The sequence below is a fragment of the Hippoglossus hippoglossus genome, chromosome 8 (genome assembly GCF_009819705.1).
Source record: "Hippoglossus hippoglossus isolate fHipHip1 chromosome 8, fHipHip1.pri, whole genome shotgun sequence".
Classification (NCBI taxonomy): Eukaryota; Metazoa; Chordata; class Actinopteri; order Pleuronectiformes; family Pleuronectidae; genus Hippoglossus; species Hippoglossus hippoglossus.
Genome location: NC_047158.1, coordinates 16569182 through 16596983, shown reverse-complemented (window position 1 = coordinate 16596983; position 27802 = coordinate 16569182). Strand labels below are relative to the sequence as shown.

The 27802-nt window shown below is 43.3% G+C and overlaps 3 protein-coding genes across 3 annotated transcripts; 2 read left to right on the top strand and 1 right to left on the bottom strand.

Moving 5' to 3' along the window:
- Positions 1-72: 72 nt before the first annotated feature.
- On the bottom strand, positions 73-6193 carry luc7l3 (LUC7-like 3 pre-mRNA splicing factor). Its single transcript, XM_034593449.1, has 11 exons — positions 5914-6193; positions 5168-5234; positions 5030-5069; positions 4799-4943; positions 4545-4619; positions 4179-4283; positions 3787-3948; positions 3013-3392; positions 2566-2750; positions 2199-2419; positions 73-474 (listed from the first exon to the last, which is right to left on the bottom strand). Exons 1-10 carry the CDS (start codon positions 6010-6012, stop codon positions 2232-2234), a joined length of 1446 nt encoding a protein of 481 aa, XP_034449340.1. The 5' UTR covers positions 6013-6193; the 3' UTR covers positions 73-474; positions 2199-2231.
- Positions 6194-6902: 709 nt separating this feature from the next.
- On the top strand, positions 6903-14215 carry ankrd40 (ankyrin repeat domain 40). Its single transcript, XM_034593482.1, has 5 exons — positions 6903-7447; positions 8436-8584; positions 8782-9426; positions 10006-10187; positions 11103-14215. Exons 1-5 carry the CDS (start codon positions 7314-7316, stop codon positions 11244-11246), a joined length of 1254 nt encoding a protein of 417 aa, XP_034449373.1. The 5' UTR covers positions 6903-7313; the 3' UTR covers positions 11247-14215.
- Positions 14216-18001: 3786 nt separating this feature from the next.
- On the top strand, positions 18002-22202 carry wfikkn2a (info WAP, follistatin/kazal, immunoglobulin, kunitz and netrin domain containing 2a). The gene is made up of 3 exons (XM_034593923.1): positions 18002-18925; positions 19683-19999; positions 20234-22202. The coding sequence occupies exons 1-3, from the start codon at positions 18707-18709 to the stop codon at positions 21432-21434; spliced, it is 1737 nt and encodes a 578-aa protein (XP_034449814.1). The 5' UTR covers positions 18002-18706; the 3' UTR covers positions 21435-22202.
- The last annotated feature ends 5600 nt before the right edge of the window (positions 22203-27802 follow it).

Below are 27802 nucleotides of genomic sequence, written 5' to 3'. Positions count from 1 at the left end.
CGTCGTCTAACACTGTACATGCGCTTTCTGTTAAAGACGAGGTCAAGTGAAATGGAACCTGACAAACCAAAAGAAACTCACAAGCACGATTTTATTTCATTACCACTAAATGCCAAGAAACAAGGAGGATGTGTCAAGATTTCCAAAATAAGAAAAAGAAAAAAAAAAAAAATAAACCACACTGAGCTTCTCCTCTAAGTTTGGTTTTTAACTAAGTGATGTCGGGCTGGTGTCTAGACCAAAATACATCAGATGAACCACAACTACCCTCATTCAGCCAAAAGATGCGTAAGGTAACATAAAAGTTTATGTAATTCTTTTACTCTCTTCTCATTTACACGTGTGTGTTTATGGTTTGGGATAAGCCACTACACATCTGTGGTTCACCTTGTTTTTAAGCAGCGAAGTGTCAGGTTCAGGGTAAGGATGGATGCGCTCTTCCACTTCTTCCTCCACCAGATATCCCAGCTTCCCCTGTCGAGCAAAAAAAATGTTCACAAAATGCGATGTTAGCAAAGGACCCGCAACATGTGTTTGTAGCAACAACTGCTGCTTCTGGAGCAACAATAACATCGACATGACTACTAGTCAAATAGGTCCCTTAGTTAAGTAACAGGGGAGAGAGCAGAACATACACAAGAGACACTGCTAATGATGCACAAGTACAATCTATTCACTAGCACAGTGGACTTCTGAAGAGCTGACTGCATTTGGCCAGGATATCCTGCTGTCTTCTAAATATGTTGCTGTATATTTTACTTTGATTGAAAGATTGAACAATACTCAAAGTTCTGGTCACTACCATATTTATACAAATTTGTGACAGAACTGTTTGATATTCACTTTTCCAATCTGAAAGTGCACATGATGTGTTTTATTATTGTATCTGGTTTACAATTAAATATATTACCACATTATCCTATCAACGGAAAAAATGTGACATTGAAATATCCTTGAAAAGGTTTAAGCCCTGAACAAGACACTGTGGAGAAATGAACACATCAGTGACAATTTCAGCTGTTGGCGCAGGTATATCAAGCAGGCTGTCTGTGCATCTCAGCGTTTTAAAAATGTGTCTCTCACATTTCTATCAAATGACATTTTTCCCCCAAACTTAACGAAACTGTTTATAAAAAATATACACAATCAAGTTGCCACGTTCATGTTTTGGAGAAGTAAAGAATTGTGTTTCTTTTCTGACAGGCAACAGCATTCAGAAATGGATGTGGGTAGAGAAAGGAGTACCTGGGGTGAGTACCTGCACAGTTTGACAGTCAGAGTATCCATGATTTTTAATTTGCCCTTTTCTCATGTGGTCTCGCTCACAACACCAACGCTGTGTGAGGTATGGAAGTCAGCTGCAATTCATTCGATAAACCCTACCCTCCAGTTAGTTAGTGACGTTAGGCCCCCCCGGTGCTATAACACCCCACACCCCCAAACACACACTGCATGGCATGATCAGGCACAATAAGCTGGACAAAAAAAAATCCATGGCATTGAAGTTAAGATTCAGCAAAAGAAATTGCTTGTTTTTCCACATACACCTTGGAAAAAGGCTAAAAAAGTATGTCTGAGTTTACATATGAGAAAGCCCAAACCACATGATATATGTGGAGATGTATAAAAAATATATATCATATATATATTTATATATAAACAAACATGTATAAACACCCTGGTTTAACCTTCTCCCTATCAAGTAAATATTACTACATTTTCCTACTTAAAAAGGTGTAAAAAAAGACAACAAAATAAATAAAAACAGGTAAATACAGGCAGGAACTTTTGATTAGATATGTTAATACTTTCTTTTTGCTGCCATTTTGTCCAAAGACAAATATACATCTATAAGGATTAAAAAACCGATACAAAACGAGGGGTACCTCCGGGCATGTTTGCTCAGGGCTACACTGGCCTTTCCCTCTTGGCTTTGTGTGAAAGTTTGCTACCTTCTTCTCATTCATCGGGCCTAGTCCTTCATCTTCAGTGCATACTTATGATGCACTATTTGAAAACAGGATAAAGATATATGCACATAGTACATAAGATAAAATCATAGGCATTGAACTGAACGTACACAGGGTGGGAGAGAGGGGGTGGGTAGGGGAGATGGGAGAGGTAAGGGGGAGTGGGGGTGGGAGGGTGGTGGGTTTGGGTTGAGAGCCAGAAGGAAGCGAGGAGGAGGACGCACTTACCTGAGCCTGATCTGAGGTCCTATCAGATCAGTTTTAATTGGACTGAGTGTCACCTTCAGAATGGAAGAGTTCTTGCTGGCCATTGAGCAGAGGGGAGGAGGCAGAGGCGGCCGCCTCGGCCTCCATGGGTTCCGCTTCTGATGAAGCCTTGATGGCAGCTGCATTGCCGTCAGAGTGCTTGTCTTTCTTAGAGCTGCTCCTCTCCTCTGTTGCCTTACGGTCTGAGAAAACACCACAACAGTATTTTTCTCCTTGATGGACAACTGTTAAGGATTTGGCTGTAATAGCTACAGCTGTTACAAACTAATAATTAGGAATCTGTACTTATTCTAAGACATGAAAACATAAAAATATCCAAAGGCCCCACCTTTGTCTTTCGATGACCGATCTCTGTCCCTGTCCCTCTCCTTCTCCCTGTCCTTGCTGCGGCTGCGGTGACGGTGAGATTTGCGCTCGGGGCTGCGTGACCTCTTCCTGTCACGACTGCGGGAGCGACGCTTCCTGTCAGGCCGCTCACGGCTGCGCCTCCTCTCCCTGTCTCTATCCCGGCTCCTACAGGAAGAATGGAAAATGTATTTAATAAAAAGAAAAAAAAAGAAATGCATGGTCAAGTGATAAAAGAAATAAAATGAACATGTGAATATCCTGTATGATGAGGAACTGAGGGTGTTGGTAGCTCTTGACTGTATGATTACATCATAAATCATCTTTTGTCACCTAAATCCATTTCACTTGATTATTTCCATTACAAAATCAAGCCAAGAGTGATTTCACACACTAATATTTAGTTTCGTTTGTAGATAAACAGCCATACCTGCTGCGTTTGCGTTCCCTCTCCCTCTCCTTGTCTCTGCTTCTAGACCGTCTGCGATCACGGGATCTGCTCCTTTTCCTGTCCGATGCCCGACTGGAGTGGCGGCTGTTGGAGTGGCTTCGACGGGCCCTCCTGTCCCTCTCCCTGTCTCTATCTCTGTCCCGTTCTCTGTCTCTCTCCCTCTCCTTCTCCCGCTCTCTCTCTCGTTCCTTCTCCTTCTCGCGCTCCTTTTCCTTCTCCTTCTCACGCTCCTTTTCCTTCTCTTCCTCCTCTTTGCGCTTTTTCTCCCTTTCCTCCCTCTCACGCTCGCGGTCTTCTCTGTCCTTCTTGACCACTGGGTTTTCACCTGGAGGCTCTTCTGAGCGGCGACGCAGCTTCTCCTAGGCGTACAAGAATGATACAATAATGAGCTTAAACAAACACGCTGTCCTGGTAGAATAACCTGTCGTGCATTATTTGTACATGGGATAGAAACGATGTAGCACTATGTTCTCTTGCAACATTGCCAATACTCGGACGTAAACAGTTCATGGATTCAACTTAATGTGACATTAGATTGGACTTTTGAAGTCTGTTCACCAAATACATATATAATTTCTCGCTCTTTTTGAGTCCAAAAAATTCTAAACAAGAATCCTCAAAATTAGCCACAATTCTGTCACTATTAAATTGGCTTTTTTTCTTTTTCTGGTCTCAAAAAAGATCCAACAACTTATAGTATACAAAATTTATACATAATTCACATCATCATCTTTTGAGAGGTCATCCTGTTACCTTGAGCTCCTCTACAGTGGATTTGATCTTGGCATAGCCCATGTGCTGCTTGCCCATCAAGTGGTCGTCCACTCGGGACTGGGCATCACCCACAATGAGGAATGCCCCGCACACCTCACACACCTCCATCTGCTTCTCCTGGGCTGCAAAGCTTTCAATGGTCTGGAAATAAAAAAACACAGAAATGATATCAGACATCTTGCTTGTCCACACATTATTCTTTTGGGACAAATCTGAATTATGATTTTTAAGAAAAATATTTCAGCAAGCCATGCTGAATGTTAGTTCCAGCCAGCTTTGATCATGAAGCTTGTTTATCGACATGTAGACTTCATGACCTACTCTCCCGATCAGTGTCTGTGGGCAGATTTGCCTGAAGTTAGGTGACTCACCGAGGGACTGGAGCTGAGCAGCTCCCTCTCCTCCTTCAGCTGCTCCACCAGCTTCATCATCCCCTGGGCCTCCTCCACTCGGCCCTCTGACCCCAGCTCCTCAATCTGTGCAACGGCAAAACAGACCAGTGAAATCACAATTTTAAATCACAAAGGAATATATTAACATTGATAACTAGACAATGATGATTTCGATTGATGTTTTATAAGATCATCACACACGATGTGATAATGTGTGACAAATGTTCAAATTGCATTGTGGTCTTGCTTCGATATATTCCAAGTTATCAATCTAATGTGCACTTAACAATAATAATAAAAAAACTAATATAAAATCTATGCACCATTTTCAAATTTACTACAAACCTGTGCAACCAAGTCTTCAATCTTCTCTGTTAGAACCAGACTCTTCTCGTCATTCTTCCCTGATGGACCAGGACCCTGCAGGAATACACTCACTTTATCTCAAGTACCACCACGTAAAACAAAACAATTCCACTTCGAGCTTACATCATAAAAACTGATCTGAGTACATTGAAAATTAGTTTTTTCCATCTTACAAGAAAAACTCAGTTATAAGAACAAGTGACAAATCAATGTCCTAAAACCAAAGCACTGACCCCTGCGTTCTGCTGAGCCTGGGAAAGTGCCAGTCGGGCATGCCCTCTCCGAATCCGCCGTTCCACCTCTGCCAGGAGCGACTGCAGATAGCGCAGGAAGTCCCGTTCGTAGCCCTCCTTCATGAACCGAGAGCTCTTCTCATACCTGGATGTGTTGGGTTAGGAACATGTTACAAAGAGGAAATATCAATTCATACACACAGGATTTCTTAACCCACAACCCAAACTTACGTTTTTCTGAGATTTTCATCGTGGATCTTCTCACAAGGACCTGGAGAAATGATTTGAACGGTTTTTTAATCTTCAAAACACCACAGGTGCATCTGTCAGCTCCGGCTTTATTAAAGATTGTTATAGTTGTTTACTTACCCAAGTCCGAGCGGGTGTTGGTGAACAGCTCTGCCGGACAGAACCCACACAGATAGTATCGACAAACCTGATAAGAGAGAGAAGATAATCTTGACGTTACAAATAATACTTCTACCTTTAAAAAATATCTCTAAACTTAGTGTTGCGATAGATCTGCACATAGGGCACAATCCCTCCCCTGGCGCTTATAGAATCTTGTACATTTAATTTTTGTTTCCTATTTTCTATATTTCTACTTGCACAAGTACCCCACAGCATTTATGTCGGTTAGGGTGTGTTATGTGTGAACCCGCTCGGCAATAAACCACGATTCTGATCACATTCCAAACTTCCGCTAATTGCTAAATTCACTTTTTAACGCAACTGAATTTAACAGCAACATGTTCACGTGTAAATGTCAAATTAGCAAAAAGGATACTGGCTCCACAACCCAAAGCACGAGACAAATATATCCAACAACAGCTGTAACTCAATGTGCATCAGAGCAACAGCCACAACGCTTCAAACCTCATTGTGAGCCAATTAAACATTAGCATTAGCTAAACTGACACTAGCACGAGTGTCAAAAAGTCGGAAAAATAACAGCTTGCGTTAAAAATGTTATTAAGAAAGTAAAGCACAACACACTCAGACGCATTGAGCCTCGCGTCCCTATATAGTTTCACTTTGAGCATCTTTAACCGGCTAACCGTTATGCTATCCCACGAAGCTATGCTAGGCTAACGTTAGCTCGGACGCCGACTTACGCTCTCGTCGTCCCATCGCACGTTTGATCGCTTCTCGTCCGGGGCCAAGTTTCGATCTCGGCCCATCAACTCGTCGAGTAGCTGGGCTGCTGAGAGCATGTTTGGGGCCGGGGAGAGTCGCCTGGGTGGTGAAGTGAAGCGGTTGTTTCCCGAGGAGCCGGATCACACCATCTACTGCGCGCTAAGCAGCTCTGGTCAAAATGGCAGACGCCGTGACAACAACGCCCCGCGCATGGCTCCCCGCGAGACCTCTGAACCGGAAGTACAGCGCGCGACCACGCGGACAGGTTCACGTCATAGACTGTATATAAAACCAGTTATCAGTTTTTTATTAATACTGTGAATCCAGAACCCAGCTCAGGTCTTTGGTCCTGACTAAAACAATCTGTTCACATTCAATGACGTGGTTCCCCACAGTTGATTGTCTTTTGATTGATTGTTTTTGTTTTATTCAGTCACCAACAACACATTGTAGAATAAGTATACACAACAATTTAAACACACCTCATGTGGTGACAGAAAAGAATATGCAAAGAACATTATTATAATTACTACACAATGCAATAATTTTGTAAATCGGAAAGTGAATCACACTTTTTCAAATAAATATATGCATTTCTCCAAAATTTCAGCCCCGGACAAGACATGACATGGGCAAAAATAAAAAAAACGTCAAAGGCATCACGACAAAGGAACTGAGGCATAAATTAAATACATCAGTGTAGCGGAATGAGAATAAACTTGAAGTAAAACATAATAAAACATATATAAAGGCAGGCAGTGAATACAATTTCTCTAAAAAGTTTTTTTTTTAATCATACCAGTTTTATTGGTGCATTGAATAGACTCTTAAAATCCCAAAACATGAAAAAATCCAGAGGATGGGTGAGACTTTAAGATCCTTGCTTTATGTGTGTGGGAAGTTTATTAGTACGTTTGACTTCATTATGGTAATTAGGGGAAACAAAAATGCGGAGCGGGGTGAGAGGGGGGAACGAACGTTTGGGACGCACGGTTGTTACATGTAAAGATGTCCCCCTGGTGAGGCAGAGGCAGCAGCCCGCCGACGGAGCTCTGACACCGCGGAACAGCCGTGAGTGAGGGTCGGCAGCGGGACCAACAACACAAATAAATGGCGACGACGGAACCTGCCGCATAAAACACACCAGACCACGACCAGCAACACGAACAAGTTCCGTCAGCAGAAGCTCTCCCCCCCTTCTGCTATCCTCCCCTCAAGCTAGCTAAGGGCTGAGGTTAGCCGGGCAGCTAATGTTAGCGAACCACTTCCACCGGACCCGTGTTCCATCGACTCGCCGGGGGCTGATTCGCCGTGACAGCCTAATCCGAGAGGCTTCCGTGCATCCTATGATCTCACGGCGTTAGTCTCCTGCGCCAAAATGTCCACCGCTTCGTTGGATCGGGAGTTACAGGAGCGGCTGAGAGAGGCGTCCGCCATCGGGGACATCGACGAAGTGCGGTCGCTGGTGGAGAGCGGAGCGAACGTCAACTCGCAGAACGAAATAAACGGATGGTGAGTGTTTGGTTGTTGTTTGTTTGTTTGTTTGTTTGTTTTGAAATGAGCAAACGTGGGCTCCACTGCGCAAGTCAACAAGTGCTGGTGTCTGATTTGTGAATATTCAGTATTCAGGGCGCCTGTTGAAAAGTTCAGTTCAGAGGAGGAGAATCAGTTTTTACAGGGATTAAAACCCGATCAGTGGTATCCTATTAACCGGAACAAGGCACCGTTTCTACTCCTTATCCAAATAGCAAATACATGCCTTGTTGGATTGTGTTTAGGGAATTGAACAAGTTTGAAATGTCCGTTTACAAGGTGACTTGATTATCATCTTACAATCATACATTTATTTTACACGTTATTTAAACTTTAGCTCAAACAGTGTTCCACATGCAGCACATCGCACGAGCGCTAAATTCGAAATATGTGATCAACTATGTCATGGGCCAAACCTTCCAGGTAAATGTGTAACGTATCTTGTCGTCTGTGCTCATTACCAGTGGAGTTAAAATAGTTTGGCTTAGTTATTCAGATCTTTAAATGCTGAAGTGACTAGAAGTCTTTTATTCTGCATGTCAGTGCCACAGATGCAGGTGCTGACTGACTCCAGGATAGTTTAATACACATCCTATGTGATGATGGGTGGACCCATGGAAATGTCATGTTAAAAATCTTTCAAAAAACGTTTAAAATATTACACAGTTGGACTTAAATATGTTTAGGTAGATCTTAATTATGTTAACAGTCGTGCTTAAAACATTATTTTAAGTGAAATGTTTTAGTGGCATGAATAGTCTGTTTTCCCGCGATATTAGATGTTAGCATGCTGTAATTAAACTATAAACAAGACTAACATGGAACTTATAACTGATGATCTAAATCTTAGCTTGTTGAAATCTGCAGAACCCTGTTATAGATGATTAGAGTTACAGTCATTTTATATAAACATATGTTGCGAGGTTTGGGTTATTAAACTGAGTTCTCTCTTCAATAATCCCATTAGGACATGCCTGCACTGGGCATGCAAGAGGAACCATAAGCACATAGTGTCCTACTTACTCAGCTGTGGAGCAGATAAAGAAATCCTCACGGCTAAGGAGGAGCTGGCCTCACAGCTCACATCCAAGCCAGAGATCAAACGACTGCTAGGAGGTAAACTGCACATCTCTCACAGCCTTGTAACAACTTTGTAGTACTTTGACATGTAATGTTCCGGTGGGTGTTGATGCTTTATCTTTGTTTATAGCTGTTTGCAGCTTTTGCAGAGTCCCAAAAAGTTTTTTTGTTATTGCCTTGGATTGTTTCTAAAGAAATAATCCTCTTGTTTCCCCTGCACATTATCGCCACAGTTGAGGTTGAGGTGGAGGAAGTGCCTGAAGTCAAGGAGTCTGACTTGCCAATCATTCCCCACTACCTGTCTGACCCGCCCTTCATGTTCTCCAAGATGGATAACAAATCAGAGGTCCTTTTAGCACAACAGATTTTACAGAATGGTTCTGAAGAACATGCTGAGGACACACACAGTGATTCAGCCTCCCTCTCTCCAACCCATGAGCCTCAGAAATCCCAGAGTCAATTCTCTGACGACTGTCTTCCTCCTTCAAACCCCGCCGCCCACAGCCAAGCCCTGACCGGGGAATTCATTCCTGTGACTGAGCAAAATGGCGTGTCACCCAGTGCGGCCTCATCCCACAACCACACTGTCGTGAACTGCAGGGTGCCGATGGACCTGTCAGTCGAGCCACACCTTGTCAACCACGCTGACCACCCGCATGCTGTGGGACACAATGGCACTATGTGCTCACCTCCGCTGGCCTCACCCAGCCCCAGCTTGGCCAGTAACGGCGGGGTCCAGGCCCCAGTGGCCAGCGCGAACCCAACCATGAGCAGGCAGCAGTCGATCCCACAGCAACTGAGCTACGGCCAGGCCGGTGGGACCATGCCGGCTTTCCAGCCTTTCTTCTTCACTAGCACCTTCCCTGTCAACGTGCAAGGTGAGAGAGAAATCCTATGTTTTATTATCTGTAACCCCCTGTCCACACATACAGACTGTAGACTGACAGGATACCATTCACTGTGAATTTAATCCTTGCACGACGGTGCCACTTAAAATCCATATGCATGTACAGTGGTAAAGCTTCTGGTAGACTCCGCAATTCAGCCTTTTATCTGTCACGTCTAAGCAGTTACTTTTCCTCAGGTTAGCGACTGATAGAATCACACGAATGCCAACACTCTTGTTAGCCTGTGCGTTTGCAGCCAACTCGTCAAACCTGAAAAGGTTGTTAGTTGCCTAGATACAGCACTTCTCACTACAATAACTTAAATGTCACAGACTCACAGGCAGAGACAGAAAAAAGTCTGTACAATCAAACAGTATCACAGTTGAGGATGGTCCGAGCAGGGAGGGGTCGATCAAGTTTTACAAAAATAATGACACAAAACAAGTATTTGTTTTGGAACGTGCATAAAGGTGGAGAAACATCATTCATGCCTGAGTTATCTTGTGTATTAGACATGTCCTTCATAAGCATTAAACGATTATCATTCCTCTTCACTCTTCTTCTCCCTAGAATTGGTGTTGAAAGTGCGAATCCAGAATCCCAGTGCACGGGAGAACGACTTCATTGAGGTGGAGCTGGACCGCCAGGAGCTCACCTACCGCTCCCTTCTGAGGGTCTGCTGCCGCGAGCTGGACATCAGCGCCGAGCATGTGGAGAAGATCCGCAAGCTGCCAAACACCATGTTGAGAAAGGTATGGGAGAGAAGAATGCATCCCTGACATAGGTTGTTGGTCAGTGACATGAATACACAAGGCAACATTCAGTGTACTAACAACTTATAAATGCAAAATAGGTTACAAAAGGCATAACTTAAAATATATCGATCTTTCAGATGAAAGTTTTAATCTGAGTCGTAGGTCAGTGAGATCTGAACTCACAGACTTGATACACTTAGATTCCATGTGACTAACTGACGGTATATATATTTATTCATCATCATTACCATTGTCCATTGTTATAAATGCAAATAAAGGTCCATGACAGCTGACTCCATGGAAACATACTTCCTCTTGAGATCCTCCCAAATCTTATAGGAGCTATATTTTCAAAACAGGATTGTCTTTTAGTGAGACAGAGGACAACCTAGCTTTGTGTAAAAACACTGTGTCCGTAAGGGTTTAAAGTTATTCAGTCTCTGTCTGACTCATGCATGAACACTGACCCAGCTCTATAATTAAGTTGTTTGCGACTCACTGTACCATAACACTGAAATCTCTGTCTCTTCCCTCTGTGTACACTGCGTTTGTGTCATTATCCACGGTGACTGACAAAACAAGACAAAACTGAAAGCATAAAGTCTGACCGCATGAGAATAATTGTAAAGGGGAGTTTTTTTGTGTTAATACTGCAATTAACGATCACTTTCAGTTGATTGATCGGTCTGTGTAATGTCAAACAAGTGCCAAATTATAAAGCAACACGATTGAGTGAGTCAGTGAATGTGTTTTGGTCGATAAGATAGATAAAATATAAGACACTGCTTCAACATTCCTTCTCTTTTCAATGTGCCATAAAAGAGTGAGACTGTGTAATCATTTTAAATGGACACTCTATGCTGTTGATTTTAAACTAATGGTTAGTTCAATCTTTTTCCCTCCCGTGTCCAGGACAAGGACGTGGCTCGGCTTCAGGACTTTCAGGAGCTGGAGGTTGTGTTGGAGAAAGCAGAGGGCCTGTCCCTTTTCTCTGGGGCCGGGGGCCTAACAGACAGACCCTGCTACAACATGAAGGCCTCCCGCCTCACCTACTAGAGCTGCCGCAGAGCCCGAGGTCTCTCTCCTGTAGCTCCCCACAAGCAACTGGTTGCCTGCCCACGTCCCTTGTTACAGCTTTGTTTAGGTTTGGTGTTTTGCCTATTTTCTAACTAGGATTTATTTTTGTTTCCCAAGTTCTGTAGCTATTGTCCACCTCCTGTCCTCCTCTGGCCCTCCTGCCGCTTTAGTGTACCCAAACAGTTCTAAGCGATTACTGATGCATGGTATACTCGATTATGTGCGAAAGTATTTGGGCCCCTCTCTTTATCTCTCGTCTCTCCTCCTACTGCCCGCTTGGTGCCAAGGCTCTAATGGGACAACAGAGGGGGACATTGGCCTTCCTTCCGTATGGACTGAACTTGAATGGGATTTTGCAATAGCCTTACATGGACACATCCCTATACTGGCTGTGATCTATGGTCACAGTGGAAATTGGCCTGTCGAGGATCGGGAGCAGAGGACGACCGGGAAGGATTTACATAAACTCTTATTGATAAGCTCTTCATCAGTCCACAGAACAGGACGGATGGCAGCACAGTGGACTTGCACAAGGTGACTTGGATTTCTAAGAAACTGACATGTAGAGTTATCAGATATTCCTGCTGGCGAACACACGCTTTCATACAAGCTCTAGGCATAACCCTCAGTGTCTTTGCCTGCAGGGGGCATCCGTTGCTGGCTTAGTTGTTAGGGTGGAGGGAATCTTTGGACTTATAGTACTTTAATTTGCTGACCACACATACAGAATGCTTTAACCTGTACCCACACGCGAATGGAAACATTTGAATAGGAATATTGATTCCCCTACATATTGAAGTACTTCAGTCGTACACTGTGTGAAAGGAATAATTAGTTTTTGTTAGAATTATTCCCTTGTGTCTTTTCATGCAAGCCATTTTGTTTAAATAGTTATAAAGCACCTCTGCTTTGCAGGGTTCGTTACTAAATTCAGTCAACATAACATTTTAACTGTCACCTGTGAAGTATTTCGTTTCAATTTTTGAGTCATGTTGATTCTTTCGTATAGAGGGCCCGTACATTTGTTCTCCAGAGTAACAAAGGTTCAAGCTCCCAGCGAAGGTCGTGTACGAGGCTCACACTTAATTTATCATATAAATTAAGCTCTGCGTCGTATATATTTTTGTCTTGTCTGTGTTAACTGTAATTAGAATCAAAACCAAAAACTAACTTAGCCAGCAAAGATACTAACAGCAGAAAAATACTATGACTGCTTCAGAAAAGAAAGCAGCCTTAATAAGATTGCCTTTTCTTTTTTCAGCGAAGAGGAAAGAAAAACGAAAGGATCTTGGTTTTACGATTGAGTGCTTCCTTTTTTCCTCTCAACACTAATATACATTACTTTCTCTGACATGTTCACGTCCGCTGCACTGAGTCACTGAAGGCGACATCAGTATATATGGCTTCAGTTTGTTTGTCGAGGCCACTCTAGTTCTAATATCTTCTTGTTTTTATTAAAGAAATAATTAGTTTGAGTTCTGTCAATGTTTTCTATTTATTACTTAAATCGGAGGCGTTGCTGTTCGTCTTAGATGGAGACTGACAACGTGAATATTTACACCCACGAAAAGAAAAAAACATTCTTCTACTATATATTAAGAATTGAACAGCTGGTTATGTTGTTTATGCTGCTTCTATCATCACGTTCTATTCCTTTAACTCTCAGTGCTGGGTCTCATTCACTTTTAAGCAGTGCACTAGGCGCTCAGAATACATCATACAATCAAAAAGTTTCTTACCCAGTGGTAACTGTTTACTGTTCAAATGTATACCTGATGCTCTTACTGTATTTGTATTTTTTCTGATATGTTTTTTATTAATTTGTATAATTTTTCTTAACCAGCTTAGGCCTGTTGTGTTTTGTGTCAAATAATACTGTCATACAAGCAAGAGTTTAACAATAGGGTGAAAAGTAAAGTGGTGAGATGCTATTGTTGAAGCCAAGTGCAATGTAGAGAGGGGGGGGCGTGTTTGCAGGAAGTTGCTGTGAGGTGAAACGACTTATTTTATGTCCCCAACTATTTTAAATGCTTTAAGAGAAGTTGAGCCACATGTTCAAGGTAGGGGCTCGGTTGGAAGGAGTGAGTGGATGTGGGGGGAAAATGCCCCCCCCACCCCCAGGCCGTGTGGTGCCCTGGGTGAGCGAGAGCAGCACGTTTGAAATCGTTTTTTATAGGATCATGTTTTGATCGTGTGGAAAGCAGATGACTAACATTGTATTTATGGGGTTGCTTACTGTTCTAGAACAAGCAGAATACAGTTTGACTTAACCTATGCATTCAGAGTCTGATATTTTTATATACAGTACGTCCTGTGTACGTGCAGAACTAATCCAAGGCACTGTTTGAGTTGTGTGTTTTTGTTCTGGAGACCTGTATCTGTTCTTTGATAAAGCATGGTGAACGACTTGATCTCTTTCCTCTCCTTCTCTCAAACGGGCCTCGAGTCCTGTAAAAACTTACGTTCATCAGACTTATGGATCCATGTGAACAGTGTCTGGCTTTGAATGAAGGCTACTGTGTCACGTCATCCCTGCTGGTGGTGATTTGAAATATGTGTTACAGCTGATGGCCACTAGAGAGAGCAGAAGAGCAAATATTGGCATTAGGTGAGCCATGTACTACAGTACCAGAAGTTACTTACCATTTAAATAAGATAGAGTTTTATTCTGCTTGGCTTTAATTGAACTACTAACAAATGTTCTAATATTTGCTCATCTCATCTTTATACTGAAATGCACCAGTGTCTCGGTGCCTTGGTCTTGCTGTGCAAGATGATGCACCTTCAGCACTCAGCTCATTAGAGTATATAGGATCTTTCAGAGTAAGCAAACATGAGGCCTCGGTTGTCAAGTCGCCGACTCAGGTTTCAAGACTAACTGACGATGCAAAACTCTTAATCAAATTCGAACAATTCATGTGCAATCATAAAATAAAAGTATTTTTCTCCAGTTGTTGAGGAGGATGATCTTCATTTGTGTGTCAACATCTGTTTGAAAGTGATTTTTCCCTGTTTTGAATGAATCATTTCAAAACTAAAGTGTAGCATTCAAAGGCTGATGACATATTTACATTAAATCCTAACTATACAATGATTCTAATAAACTCCTCAATAATAAACCTTGCCCTTGACTAAACTTTCTGCCCTTGATTCCACTGCTGATGGGATATGTTGTTGTATATCTGCTATAATGCCTACAATTCCTCCGGGATAAATGAAAAGGCAAACTCCTTAATTTATTAACTCAAATTAATAAAGTCACACAGTAGATATCGACATATCACTTAACCATACACTGCATTTTTCTCTTTTGCCACCGTGTATCAACGAGGACGTCACCCCAGTGCTTTTAGTTTGAAAATCAAATATCCTTCAGTGTTTGTTCCAGCGGGATTTTACCTGTTTGATAAAAAAAAAAAACCTTAAACCAGGTAAAATAAAGTTGATATTGTTAAATACATTCAAATATATCTGTAACTGCTGGAAAATCAACCTTTACTTACTGATACATGTGTTCGCCGGTTGATTTAGACTTCCTTTCAACTATTTATTAAACGTGCCACTTTGTTTGCTGCATTAATAACACACACGAAAGAAATCTGGAATCGTTCCACATTTCGAGGCTCAGTATTGTTGTCCGGTCCAGCTGTAGTTGTGTCTTTGTCTTGCACAGCGAGCCGATGTCGTACATCCTGTGATGAACTTAACTAACACGGCCTGTTGTTATGTTCCAGTTCTGATTTAAAGAACATAAACAACACCTAAGTTATGGTCATACTGAGCTTTTCCGTCTATCTGTGAAATCCACAACCTCTTCGGTGAAGTGAGTGTTCATGTGGTGAGCAGATGTTCAGCTGCAATCTGGAGCGCACAAATATTGCATAATCTGTGCAGAACAGCGTTGAGAAGGTTAAACGTGTGTGTATGTGTAATCTAAACATGGGGGCAGAGGAATGTATGGCAATCAGGATATATACATTTTGCTGGAGGCCTGTGAATCCGGGCATGTATGCCTGCATGTCTGTCCATCAGCATGTTGGCTTGTGTGTCTAGACGGGGGCTGAAGAATCAGCTTAGGGCCCTGCTGTGGCTGGACGTGTCGCTCTCCTTTGTTCAGGAGTGAGACACTCATAATAAGCTTAGTATGAACAGTCATAACACGTCCATTGTTCCGAACCAGCTCCGCCAGCTTCCCAGGCCTCAGGCGTGGGCCAGAGAAGCTGTGGACCTGCATGGTCAGGAACCTCTAAGAGCATTTTAGCAATGGAGGCAGAAGGCGACGTTCCCCGCAGGTACGTGCCTCGGCCGATGGGCTTGGACTATGGCCCGCGGTGCAGTTTGTGCCCCTCTCCAACAGGCATAATGCACAAAGCCAATATACAGAGCTACTTATTTACAACACGAATGCATGCATGGCACCCTAAAGCCACAAAGATTAATGCTGAAGTAAGATGTAGCTTTAACGTATAGACCCGGACAACCCGTGATTGATTCGTACTGTGCTGTTAGTCTGGAGTATGAATAAAGGAAGGAAAGAATCCATTTGATGATGCAGTGAAGCTAAAGGCTTGTTGAGTCAAATTTAAGGATATTTAGGACCAAACAAAATACCGGGGTCATACAGATGTAACGTACATAGGGGAAGCATTTCAGGTCCTTGAACTCTACGTTGGCAGAAAGTCACTTGTGTTTTTAAACCCACATTGATGTTTTCACTGTCTCATCACACATACACGGAAGAAGTTTCCACATGGGTGACAACAGACTTTAGGGAGTGACACCTATTTCCTCTTTAAAATCCTGTTTTGTCCAAAGGAAAGAAGTGACACAGGACCTGAGAGACAGATTAGGTCACTTTGTTCCTTGTCCCTATAACACATTTCTTCCAGGATGTGAGGGCAACAGTCGGAGGAATATTTTATGATTTATCTTTATCCATAAACTCTCTGTTTCCTGTTGCACTTTTCTTTACATCTCATGTCTTGTGGCCTTTTGTTTCTTTTATCACACCTTCCATGCTTTAAATAAAAATGCCTTGTTTAACTTAGTTGAATGATGTTGTGTTTTAGGAATGAATATTATATGAGACACTAAACCCGGCTTTATTTTTATGAAAACCTCTTATACTTGAGAGAATATGCCGAACCAGAAAGTCTGCACATAAAGTGAAATGCCACACAAACTTCTTCCATCCTCATAGATTTTTTTATCATTACAGTAAATGTCCTCACAAGTTGTAAACATGCACAAAAACATCCATATTGCACGGTAAATAAACATAAATGGAGACGTCACGGGAGCTCCATAGTTGTTTTGGACGGTGCTCAGAAAGATGGCGGGCGAGGGGGCACAGAGGAGGTCAAAGTCAAGGTCTGTTTTTCAGACAATACACGTCCTGAAGGCAGATTGAGCGTCGGAGCACCCTGCGTGGGGTCCTCCGCGTGGCTTTATTCAACATGGGACGTGCCCTGTGGCCCCAGCGTCGGCTATGCTGGGAATGCAGGGTCTCGAGGGGTGAAGGTTAAGGGTGGAGGGCCAGAGGGGGCGAGTGGGAGAGCAGACACTGAAAACACAGCTTGACTATGTTTGTGCATTTGCATACATTTGAGATCTTGCACTTTGTGTGTGTGAGAGAGCAAGAGCGAGAGAGAGGGAGAGAAAGATGATGGATATAACCTGTACCACCAGTATCTGTCTTACTTTATACTTATACTTAAGTACTTTATATAGATGCAGGTACATGAAGAATACCCGTGTGTGTATGTGTGTGTTTTCAGAGAGGGCTCACAGACAGCAGACCAGACTGAGACTGCTGGGTTCGGCCTAGAGAGCAGGGCCTCTTTGGTCTCAGCAGGGACTCAGCTTGGGAAGCACAGACTCCATATCAACACACACACACACACACACATACACGTACACACACACACACACACACACACACACACACACACACACACACACACACACACACACACACACACACACACACACACAATATTGTCATATTACCATTGACAATGCTTTGAAGATTAGGATTTTTTTCAGTTATTGTGGCATTTGTGTCGTAGACTGAAAAATGCGACATACTCACCTTCTGGAAATTGTCGATCAGATGGCTACACCTGTACTGATGACAACTCACTGTCCTATCACAGTGTATGTTGCGTTTTTGTGCATATTTCCATTATGGTTTCTAATCCGGGACATTTGACAACGCGTTCCGTACCACGTGCAACAAACTGAATGGCTATTGCATCGAGTATGAGAGATTTAAAAGTGTTTCAAGGGTACTCTGAAGGAAAATGTTTGGGTCTCCACGAGAGGCAACTCAGATAATAGGGGTTTGGATGGTAGCAGGGTTTTTGTGGGACAGACACTTGGAGGAAGGTGGAAGAGGACAAAGAACAAGCAGAAGTAGTACGTAGAAGTCTAAAGTGTACGAGTACAAAAACCTTCACAAAGCATATACAGACTCATAATGTAAACATGTACAGTTTTATATAATAATAGAATGATATAGATTGAACTTTTAGAAGACGCCAAATCCGAACAGGGACTGCACTGAGTTTGGCGCCATCTTCTGGACACTGAGAGTTCTGATAAACAGCAGATTGTACAGTAACCAACGTGTAATTTTTACGCATCATACAGCACAATACAAACATCCACATAACAATAATTACATCATATTATAATCCATTATAATATCATGATTATATTATTGTAATAGTGTTAATAATAATAATTATGAGCTGGAATGTAAACTGAGGTTTGTAAATATTGATAAGTGAGAATAAGGAGCTGGGTAGAAAGTGTGACTAAGCTTTATAATACAAATTGTCTTTTAATTTATAGGCAGTAGTCAGTAGCCTTATTTTTGAATGTGCTAAAGAAACTATTCTAAGAGGTTACGTCTAAATTGTAGTTATAGTAAAATTATCTTCTATATGTTTCATTATGGCAAAACATGTATAACATTCCCCACAGCATCTTTGCAAGCTAAGGGTTAAGGCAGCAGAGCTTTACGCACAGGTGTCCCCGACTCTTTTTTTTTTTTTTTTTTCTTCCTCCTTTAATTAAGTTGATCATAACTGTAACCCAGCTGGGATTTGCTGTGTGACGAGACAGGTCACTGTAATTCATGTAGTTAGATCTTACGTGGGTTTGCACAGCGCAACCTTAATCTCTTGCTACTATTAAACGTAGGGGCGACCGACCTGGAGAGCTCTGCACAGCCACACGGCTCCTGCGCGCTCCCTCTCTCCGCTCCCTCCGCTCCCTCCGCTCCCAAATGTACTTTGGCTCAACTGCAAAGACTTTTCCACAACTTTAATTTCGTGTTAAACTAATCTGCCTCTCGTTGGATTTGTTTTTTTGTTTCCCCCGCCCCCCCCCCCCTCGGGATTTCTTTCGCGCTGGTTCTTTTACGCGCGCCGGATATGTGGTGGATGCTGTTTCCCCGATGGATTTGGTTTCTCCTGGGACACTGGTACACTCTCCTGCTGCATATGGACAGCCGCTGCGTGGGAGCGATGCCGATGCCCATGTCCGCGGCGAAGGTGGTGTACTCTCATGCGGGCCTGTGCCCCAACGAGCTGAACCCCAACCTGTGGGTGGACGCGATGAGCACCTGTATGCGCGAGTGTGAATCTGACCAGGTGAGTTCTGCTGCTGGTGCTGACGGAGCCTGCTGGGAGTGACGTGAAGTCCACATAGGGCTGATCTCTTCACGACCTCAGGCAGAATTATTTGATTTGATTTGAGAAAAGTGTTTCACAAAAGGGTTAAAATAAAAAAGTCAGACTGTATATCTCAATTTTTTTTCTAAAAGACATTTTAAAACAATGTCTAGCGATGGTTAAATATCCGATTTTGTCTCTTGCAGATAATTTTTGCACAACTTTCCCGACACTACTGAATATGGAGGTTTTTAATATGGCAATTATTGAATATTTGTCAAGGTTGAACAAACAACCAAAATAATGGGCAACATGAATATTCAGCTCCAACTCCTGTGTGTAATCCTAACGATTTATATGAGGCTCCACTGGAAAATAAAGGGTTCAGATTCCCCTGAATGTTGAACAGCAAAATAACCAAATCACCATCTCCCAATTATTCCTGTTTTTCATTGCTCTGTGCATAAATTACTGCCTGGTGGGATAAATCTTATCCCCTGGGGGGAGGGGGGGGGGGGGGGGGGGGGGGGGGGGGGGGGTTAAAGGAAAAACACAAGAGGAAACCAAACCAAACAAAAAAAGTCTTAATAGTAATGCAATGTTATATGTTTTAACTTGTTCATATTGTGTCATCGTGGAACCATCCACACTGAGAGCATGCATGTAAAGGACCCTCTTATCCAAATTGAATCAAATATGTGGTACAAAAAGTTTTGTTCCTTTTCCATCCTCATAGGACTGTGAGTCGTTTGAAAAGTGCTGCCCTAATGTATGTGGAAACAAGAGCTGCGTGGCCGCACGCTACATACACATCAAGGGCAACAAGGGCCCCATTGGAATGCCGAAGGGTGCCACCTGCGACAAGTTCATGTGCTCTCAGCAAGGGTCCGAGTGCGACATCTGGGACAGCCAGCCTGTTTGTAAGTGCCGCGACCGCTGCGAGAGGGAGCCCCACTTCACGTGTGCATCTGACGGCATGACATATTATAACAAGTGCTACATGGATGCAGAGGCCTGTTCCAAGGGTATCTCTATCTCTGAGGTCACCTGCAGGTAACATGTTAAGTATTTTAGACCTCTACTTTTTGTTTTTGGTGTGATAAGGTAAAGTTGTATTATTTTTTTCCAGTCATCACAATTAAGAAATTTGAAAACTCTAATTGTTCCGGTGTAAAAAAAACTGTGTGTATACTGTGTACAGAATGTCAGCATAGTATAGTTTTCTGTGTCATGTCAACAGGAGCCTTTGACTCTGATTAATTCCTTTCTTATTCAACCTACCCACAGGTATCACCTGACCTGGCCGAACACCAGCCCAATCCCTGCGGAGACCACCCTCCATCCCACCACTGCCCTCCAGACCACCCTCCCAGCTGACATCCAACTCCCTGCCATACACAGCGGCCCCACCCAGCTGGCTGTTTTTGTCGGAGAGACGGCCAGTTTCCTGTGTGACGTGTCGGGGAAGCCGCATCCGGAAATCACCTGGGAGAAGCAGCTGAAGGGCAAAGAGAACATCGTAATGAGACCTAATCACGTACAAGGGAACGTTGTGGTTACTAACATCGGCCAGCTGGTCATATACAATGCACAGCTTCAGGATGCCGGCATCTATACATGCACAGCCAAAAATGTTGGGGGGAGAGTATCATCGCACTTTCCCTTGGTGGTGATCAGGAGAGAAGTGAAAGGTAAGAGCGCAGACGGGAACAGTACAAACCTGCCTTTTCCAGCCGAGGAGTGCCTGAAGAGCCCGGACACAGACGACTGCGGTGAGGAGAGCATGAGCTGGTATTATGAACCAAAGAGGAACAACTGCTTCACCTTCACTTACAGCCAGTGCAACAAAAACCGCAATCATTTCGACACCTACGAAACCTGCATGCTGTCGTGTGGAGGAGATCTGGCGGCTCCCTGTAGCCTCCCGAGCCTCCAAGGGCCTTGCAAGGCTTATGAGCCTCGCTGGGCCTACAGCACTGACCTGAAGAAGTGCCAGTCCTTCGTCTACGGAGGCTGCGGTGGCAACGAGAACAACTTTGAGTCCAAAGAGGCCTGTGAAGAGATGTGCCCGTTTCCGAAGAACCACAACTGCAAGATGTGTAAACCTCGAGGCAAGATGCTCGCCAGCTTCTGCAAGAGTGACTTTGTGATCCTGGGGCGTGTGACGGACCTGACGGAGGAGCAAGAGTCAGGCCACGCCCTGGTGACCGTGGAGGAGATCCTGAAGGATGAGAAGATGGGTCTGAGGTTCTTCGGCAAGGAACCGTTGGAGGTGACTCTTCTGAACATGGATTGGAACTGTCCCTGCCCCAACATCACCGTGGCCAACGGGCAGCTCATCATCATGGGAGACGTTCAAAACGGGATGGCCGTCCTGCAGCCCGACAGCTTCGTGGGCTCCTCCAGCACTCGCAGAATCAGGAAGCTCCGCGAGGTCGTCCACAAGAAAACATGCGATTTTCTCAAAGATTTCTCTGCCGTCCAGTAGAGTCTTTTAAAAATCTCACAACCGCTGAAAGTCAGTTTCGTTGTTTTCAGATTATTATAAGCTCCAGTGACCTCACCAGCGCGACCGGCTGCAATCACTCATCTGTAACATCAGAGGTTCTGTTGCCTGATTCAGATGCTTTTCTTTCCCTCGTTTGCTCCTTGACAAAGTCTCATAATCACGTGTCATAGTTGATCATCAGTCGTTTTCATCCATGATTTCCTCTCAGACGCTGTGTCAGAACTGTCCTTTCTTATTAGAATCACGCCGAGACAGTTTTGCTGTCAACGCCCGAGACACACTGAAAAAGGCAAGTAGAATATAAACATATACCATGTATAAAGTATTTAATCTTCATAACTGTTTTATTAAATGACATTATAGTTTTCCTCTCCTGATGTAATTTCCTGCAATGTCGTCCATTTAGCAGTACGTTTTAAATCAATTAGGTTGTTTGCTTTCTCTTTATCTGGGATCACCCATAATAGACATTGTATAACAACTATTCTGAGCCCTTGAGCTCATGATAATGCAATGAAGCCTCAGTTCATCGACCAGAATCAAATAAGCTTGTTGGTTCCATTTTCTTGGAATCTATTTTGTTTTAATTTACAGAATATGTATGTGTACTTCTCTGCGTCATATTTATTTTTCTTGATCTATTTCTCATTCTTTGAGAGACATATTTTTATTTTATCAATTATATGCTAGTGTTCGGTAAAACCTGTATGGAATAATATGATGGCAACTTAAATAAAAGTAATTTAGAAAATATGACATTGTCCTTGCTTTCTGGTGCTTTGTTGTTGAGGTTTGTCACTGCTCGGGACCAAATTCCTCAAAGACCCATGTGGGCAGTGGATGTTCCGCTCTGAAGCCGAGGTTCCTCCATCCATGTCCTCCTCTTTCCACTTGTATTCCACACACACACACACACACACACACACACACACACACACACACACACACACACACACACACACACACACACACACACACACACACACACACACACACACACACACACACACACACACACACACGGGGGCCTAGTCTGGCATTAAAATCTGAAGCAGGTCACATTCCAGCCCAGCTGTGGTGGCCTGCAGAGCTGTGTGTTGTGTTGTGTCTGGGTCTGGGGCCCTCGCATAACACACACCCCACCGGCCCTCCATTGGCCTTGTGCGGCCCCTTTCATGTGCAAGAGGCCGGGGTGAAGGGGAAGAGGAGGAGGAGTGGGACGTCGGTTGATTCTCTCTCTTTCCTTCCCAGAGTTGTACACATCTGTGCTTAAGAGCCATAGTAGAGAACAGAGAGAGGGATGGAAGGCGAAGGTCAAGTAGAAATAAGGGGATGTAAACCTCATGTAAAGTCACGTTATAGCTTGACTTTTTAATTTTCTTCATCAACAGTATTAAAAGTATTTTGTAGAGTTTCTAGCTAAGATTGTGGGGGAATCCTGGCTAGTGAAAAAATGAGAACGTGCATGAGTATAAACGTGCACACAGGTGCAATGTCATGTGAGGAGTAAGTCTGGGCTTAACTAAACCATAGGGTGCCTTCAGAATTAAATGCACCAGGACCAGCAGGATGTACAGGAAACAAAACGTAAGGAGTCAACTCACCAGTGAATGTTTTCCCCCTCCCCCCTCTGCCCCCCCCCTTCTTTATCCCCCTTCCTCCGCCGTCTTCCTCAACTGTCTGACAACGCAGACTGACATACAGCCAGCCTTCGGCGGCGACCTCTGACCCCCCTAATGAAAAAGAGGCCACCAAGGAATAGGCCACTTTCATTAGAGCTGTTGACAAGTGTTAAGTGACTGGCTGAGCTCCAGACCAGCTCCACGCGGCCCCCTTGATGCTCTGCTCATCACAGCTGGCTGCTGATTCCAGTAACAAGTTCACTGAGAGACCACCAGCCAGGCAGCCTGCCAGACAGACCATAATAATAAGCCAGACACACACACAGGTACAAGAGGGAGGGGGGGGGGGGCAACGTCCTCAGTGACACAGTGTCGGTGAAGAACTCGGTGTGGGTTGGTTGGTTTCTCTGAAGAAAACTAAAGCACCTCAGAAATCCAGAATAATTTACATGGTTTCTCAGTAAAACTTCAGCTACAACCATCATCACAGCAGCTTCTCCCCATAATTCTACTGAGCAAGTTTCCAGTTAGTCATAGTAAATGGACGAATGTGCTAAGATTCGCTGAGCATCAAGTAAAAGTGAAAGAGTGTTGGATTTTACAGTTCTTGTGCTGTTGTTTTTCTGTGTGTAGTGCAATCAATGCAGCTGTCCACTAGGGGGCAGCACAATATTTAGCAAAGTAGGTTTATAAAAGTAATATTATAAGTGTGTAAGAATACACAGAATAACATAATCATATATCAGTTTAAGTCCCAGTTAAGACACAATCCTGTACATGAATATAAAAATATAACCTCAATACAGTTTTGAGTTTTCTATAAGTGCAAATTATTGTCATAGATGAACACGACTTGCATCAAAACAAAATAATGTCATTAATTCTAAGGCCTAAGAATAAAAACAAATTAGTTTTTTTAAGCTAACATTGTGTTCACAGGACACAGGTCCTTTTACTGTGTACTGAATATTGCCGGTTGGAAGAAGAATATATTGCAATTTCCTGTTCATTGTTCACACACACACACACACACACACACACACACACACACACACACACACACACACACACACACACACACACACACACACACACACACACACACAAACACACAAACACAAACACACAAACACAGTGTCACTCGCCCTACAAATGCCTCCACAAGCAGTCAGCCAGATGGGTTGGTAGATTGCGCCTGATGCACTGGATGTATACTTGCACTTGACGTGTGCACCTTCACACACAGATGCACACACAGTGTCAGTAGCAGCTCTCCAGAGCACAGCTGGTCTGTGTGTTGAGTTAGAATACAAAATTTGCCAGATGGGAAGGGAACAGGCGGAGGGACGAAAATATTGACACTCATAAATTACTATGATAGAATGAGAAATATACCAGCATTAGTGTAGTATGTAAATTCACATACAAACAGGCAGTGGCAAGGGAATGTAATGTGGAAGTTTTTGGTACTACAAAGAAAAACATCCAAACACTGACTGATTTTCTTCTTTAAATCTTACACACAACATCACCATTGCTGTATTACACTCCTCGTATGGAGGACAGGTGAAGGAAGATGATTGGGGAACATAAGGTCTGAATGCTTGCAAGCAGGACACAGTATGAAGGAGATGAGACATAAATCAAGAGGAAAAATGAAAGCAGGAGAGAAGAGAACAAAGTGCAGGAGAAGGACAAAGTGTCGAGAGGGGAAACCGAGAAAGGTAAGGGCACAGTACAAAGGAGAAGTGGACAGAGGGAGGACTTCCATGAGTGAACGATGAAGAGGGAAAGGTCATCGTAGCATAAGAGGTTGTAAATTGTCCAGAAAAGGAAGCTGCTGCTGTCAACTCCCAGGGAATCTGTTTCCCCCTTTATCTTCCTGCTTTCTAAAAATAGTACCTTCTCAATGTAGGGGAAACTAGGACACTGTTACCACATGTCTCTCTGTTACATCTATACCTACTGCTTTACATCTGGATAAATACAGCTGCATAGGTAGGTAGGTAAGGAGGTAGGATAGCTGCGCAGGTGGGAAGGTAGGTAGTTAGGATATCTGTGTAGGTGGGTAGGGAGGAGATCAGGTGTTAGGAGGTTCAAAGTTCAATGTATAAATCGATTTGCAGCCAGGATCGTACAAACAGACAAAACCACAAACTGTAAACAAAACGCCCACACACATAAAACACTAACACATTGGTGGACAACCGATAGAGACATCAGGACATATAGTTTACCATGTGAATGGCAATCGGGACGAAGGAAACCTTATATCTCTTGTTTCTCATAACAGGCACCTTGAGACGGTGACCTGAGGGGGTGATCTTTAATGAAGTAGCCTTCCTAACTGGGTAGGTTGGTGGGTCAGTAGGTCAGTAGGTAGGTTAATAGGAAGGTATTTATCTATGATGAGGAGGAAGGACAAAAAATGTGGCAGTTCCATAACAACCATTCATTTATAACATTGTCCGCACCCTCTTTAGCATGAATAATAAACATGACAGATGACAGTTTCTTGCATTGACGAGGCTGGAACTAAAAATACCACTTTAAATGTCAACATGGAATTACACATGCCTTGACATGCAACTGAACGCAAACGCGGTATGATTTCCTTAAGGCTTGTATGAATTCCCACCACTGATAATCAGTACAGGAAATACAGGCAGAACTGCACTTAAAACAAACGACTGTGGAAACCGTTACTGAATTCTCTCAGTCTGTTGAGATCACTCCCACAAATTCAGATTGTTTTTTGCATCTGCTCCAGTTGAATGTGTCGTTAAAAACTAGTCTTCATCCAATGTGAGACATATTAATACACATATTCACAAGCTCCCACACATAAATACACAGGAGTATGTATGCATCAAGTAAAATATGTGTATCTTACACACCTACACCTAAATTGTCTGTTAGTTTTAAATTGTTGTGTGTGTTCAAGTGTTAGTTTCAGTCTCTCTTCTTTTAAAGGGGAATGATAGAGAGAGAGAGCATAACATAGAATTTCAAAAATCCAAACAGACACCGGAGAGAGAGAGAGAGGAAGCGAGGGCGGGGAGTGGCCAAAAAAAAAAAAAAGAGACGGAGGGAGGGGGTGGGGATGCTCGGGACAAAATGTTCTAATCCCAAACCAGCATCACAGAGAGTTACGCAGAGTTCATGCTGTTTCTGTTTATGGGGACGAGGACCTTCATCCTAATGTGACCCAGCAGCGTAGGTCAGCTGCTCTCAGTGACTGTAGATGTGACTCATCCCAATCACCTGTAACTGGGAAAAGAAGGGAGGCTCATGAGAGACAGAAAAGTGTGCAGTACAGTAATGTGTGACTTACAATTTAAAAATTTTGCAAAGACATCACAGGTTCACGGGCTGGAGGTGTGACACATTTAGCCAGGAAGAGGAAGAGGAAGAGGAGGAGGAGGAGGAGGACAAGGAGGAGGAGGAGGAGGAGGAGGAGGAGGAGGAGGAGGAGGAATGTTCCTCCTGGTAACTCCAACCTTGACTTATGTACATGCCGTGTGTATATCTGGCATCCTTACATTAACCAGTAGAAGCAATGTTATAGGAATCACCTGCTTTGTTCAGAGTTGGACTTCCCTGTGAGGACGGGACTTCAAGTGGTCAAGAGGAAACTGATGTGGAAGAGGGAGAATGGAAGTTGCAGCTTAAATTGTTAGAATCAGGTCTAACGAGTTCAAGACTAACGTTAAACTGTGGCTCTGTTAAAAAGACTTAGACGTCATTAAAAACCAGCATTTATGGTTCAGGAGGGATCATGAGGAATATTTACGTGTTCAGTTGTGTTGTAATTGAGGTCAAGAGATTGATAGGCCTTGTTTTCTTAGCCTTCCTGCAGCAGCCGCAGGTTCGGTTCCGACCCTTTGCTGCGTGTCTTCCCCGCTCTCGCTCACCATTGCACATTTTCGCCGTCCTATCAATAAAGACGAAATGCCCAAAAATATAGAAATCAGACACGGAGTCCAAAAGAATGAATCACCATGTGTGGCTGCAGAGGGCGCTGTTGCTTAGTGAAAGTGTTGCTTTAAGTTGGCTCTTGATTGACTAACAATACCTTCAAACAGGCTCCTTGTTAAATCTTGTGTTTTTCTTTTTCTACAAGCTTTAAATCCAGAATGTGAACCAAGAGGGTTTGGAGGCTTTCAAGCTGTTATTACATAAGTGAAGTAATGTTTTTGTGATTAATAATAAAGTAATGTTTCTATATAAATGACGTATATATTGCCTGTAGACATAAACTCCTCAGGCATCAAATAACCTGTAGTTCTGATGTGACCACAAAGTGACAACACAGTCCAGTGCTGCTCCTGAACACACGCATCAAGTCAACTCTTCTTTCACTGTGTAATAAATTAATAAGTAATAAACATTTATTAGAAAATATACATTTACATACAAAAATAAGACCAATGGACATGCTGTACGATTATAGCCTTATATGCTCAGAATGAACATATCAAACATCTATTTTCTCAGCTCATGTGCTCCAGAGAAGTTTGAACCAGACACCAACCTGTTGTTGTTCATGTGGAAAATATACCAGGCCTCTCTCATTGACACAGATCTCATTTCTAAACAGGCACTGTAAATAGCACTCGTTCTGCTCACGGCCACAATGACTTCACAGCCCCCCCCCCCCCGTTGCTGTGGCACCAGAGGGGCCAATGGATGCGGGTCTCTGCTGAAGTGCTATAGAGCACTGCA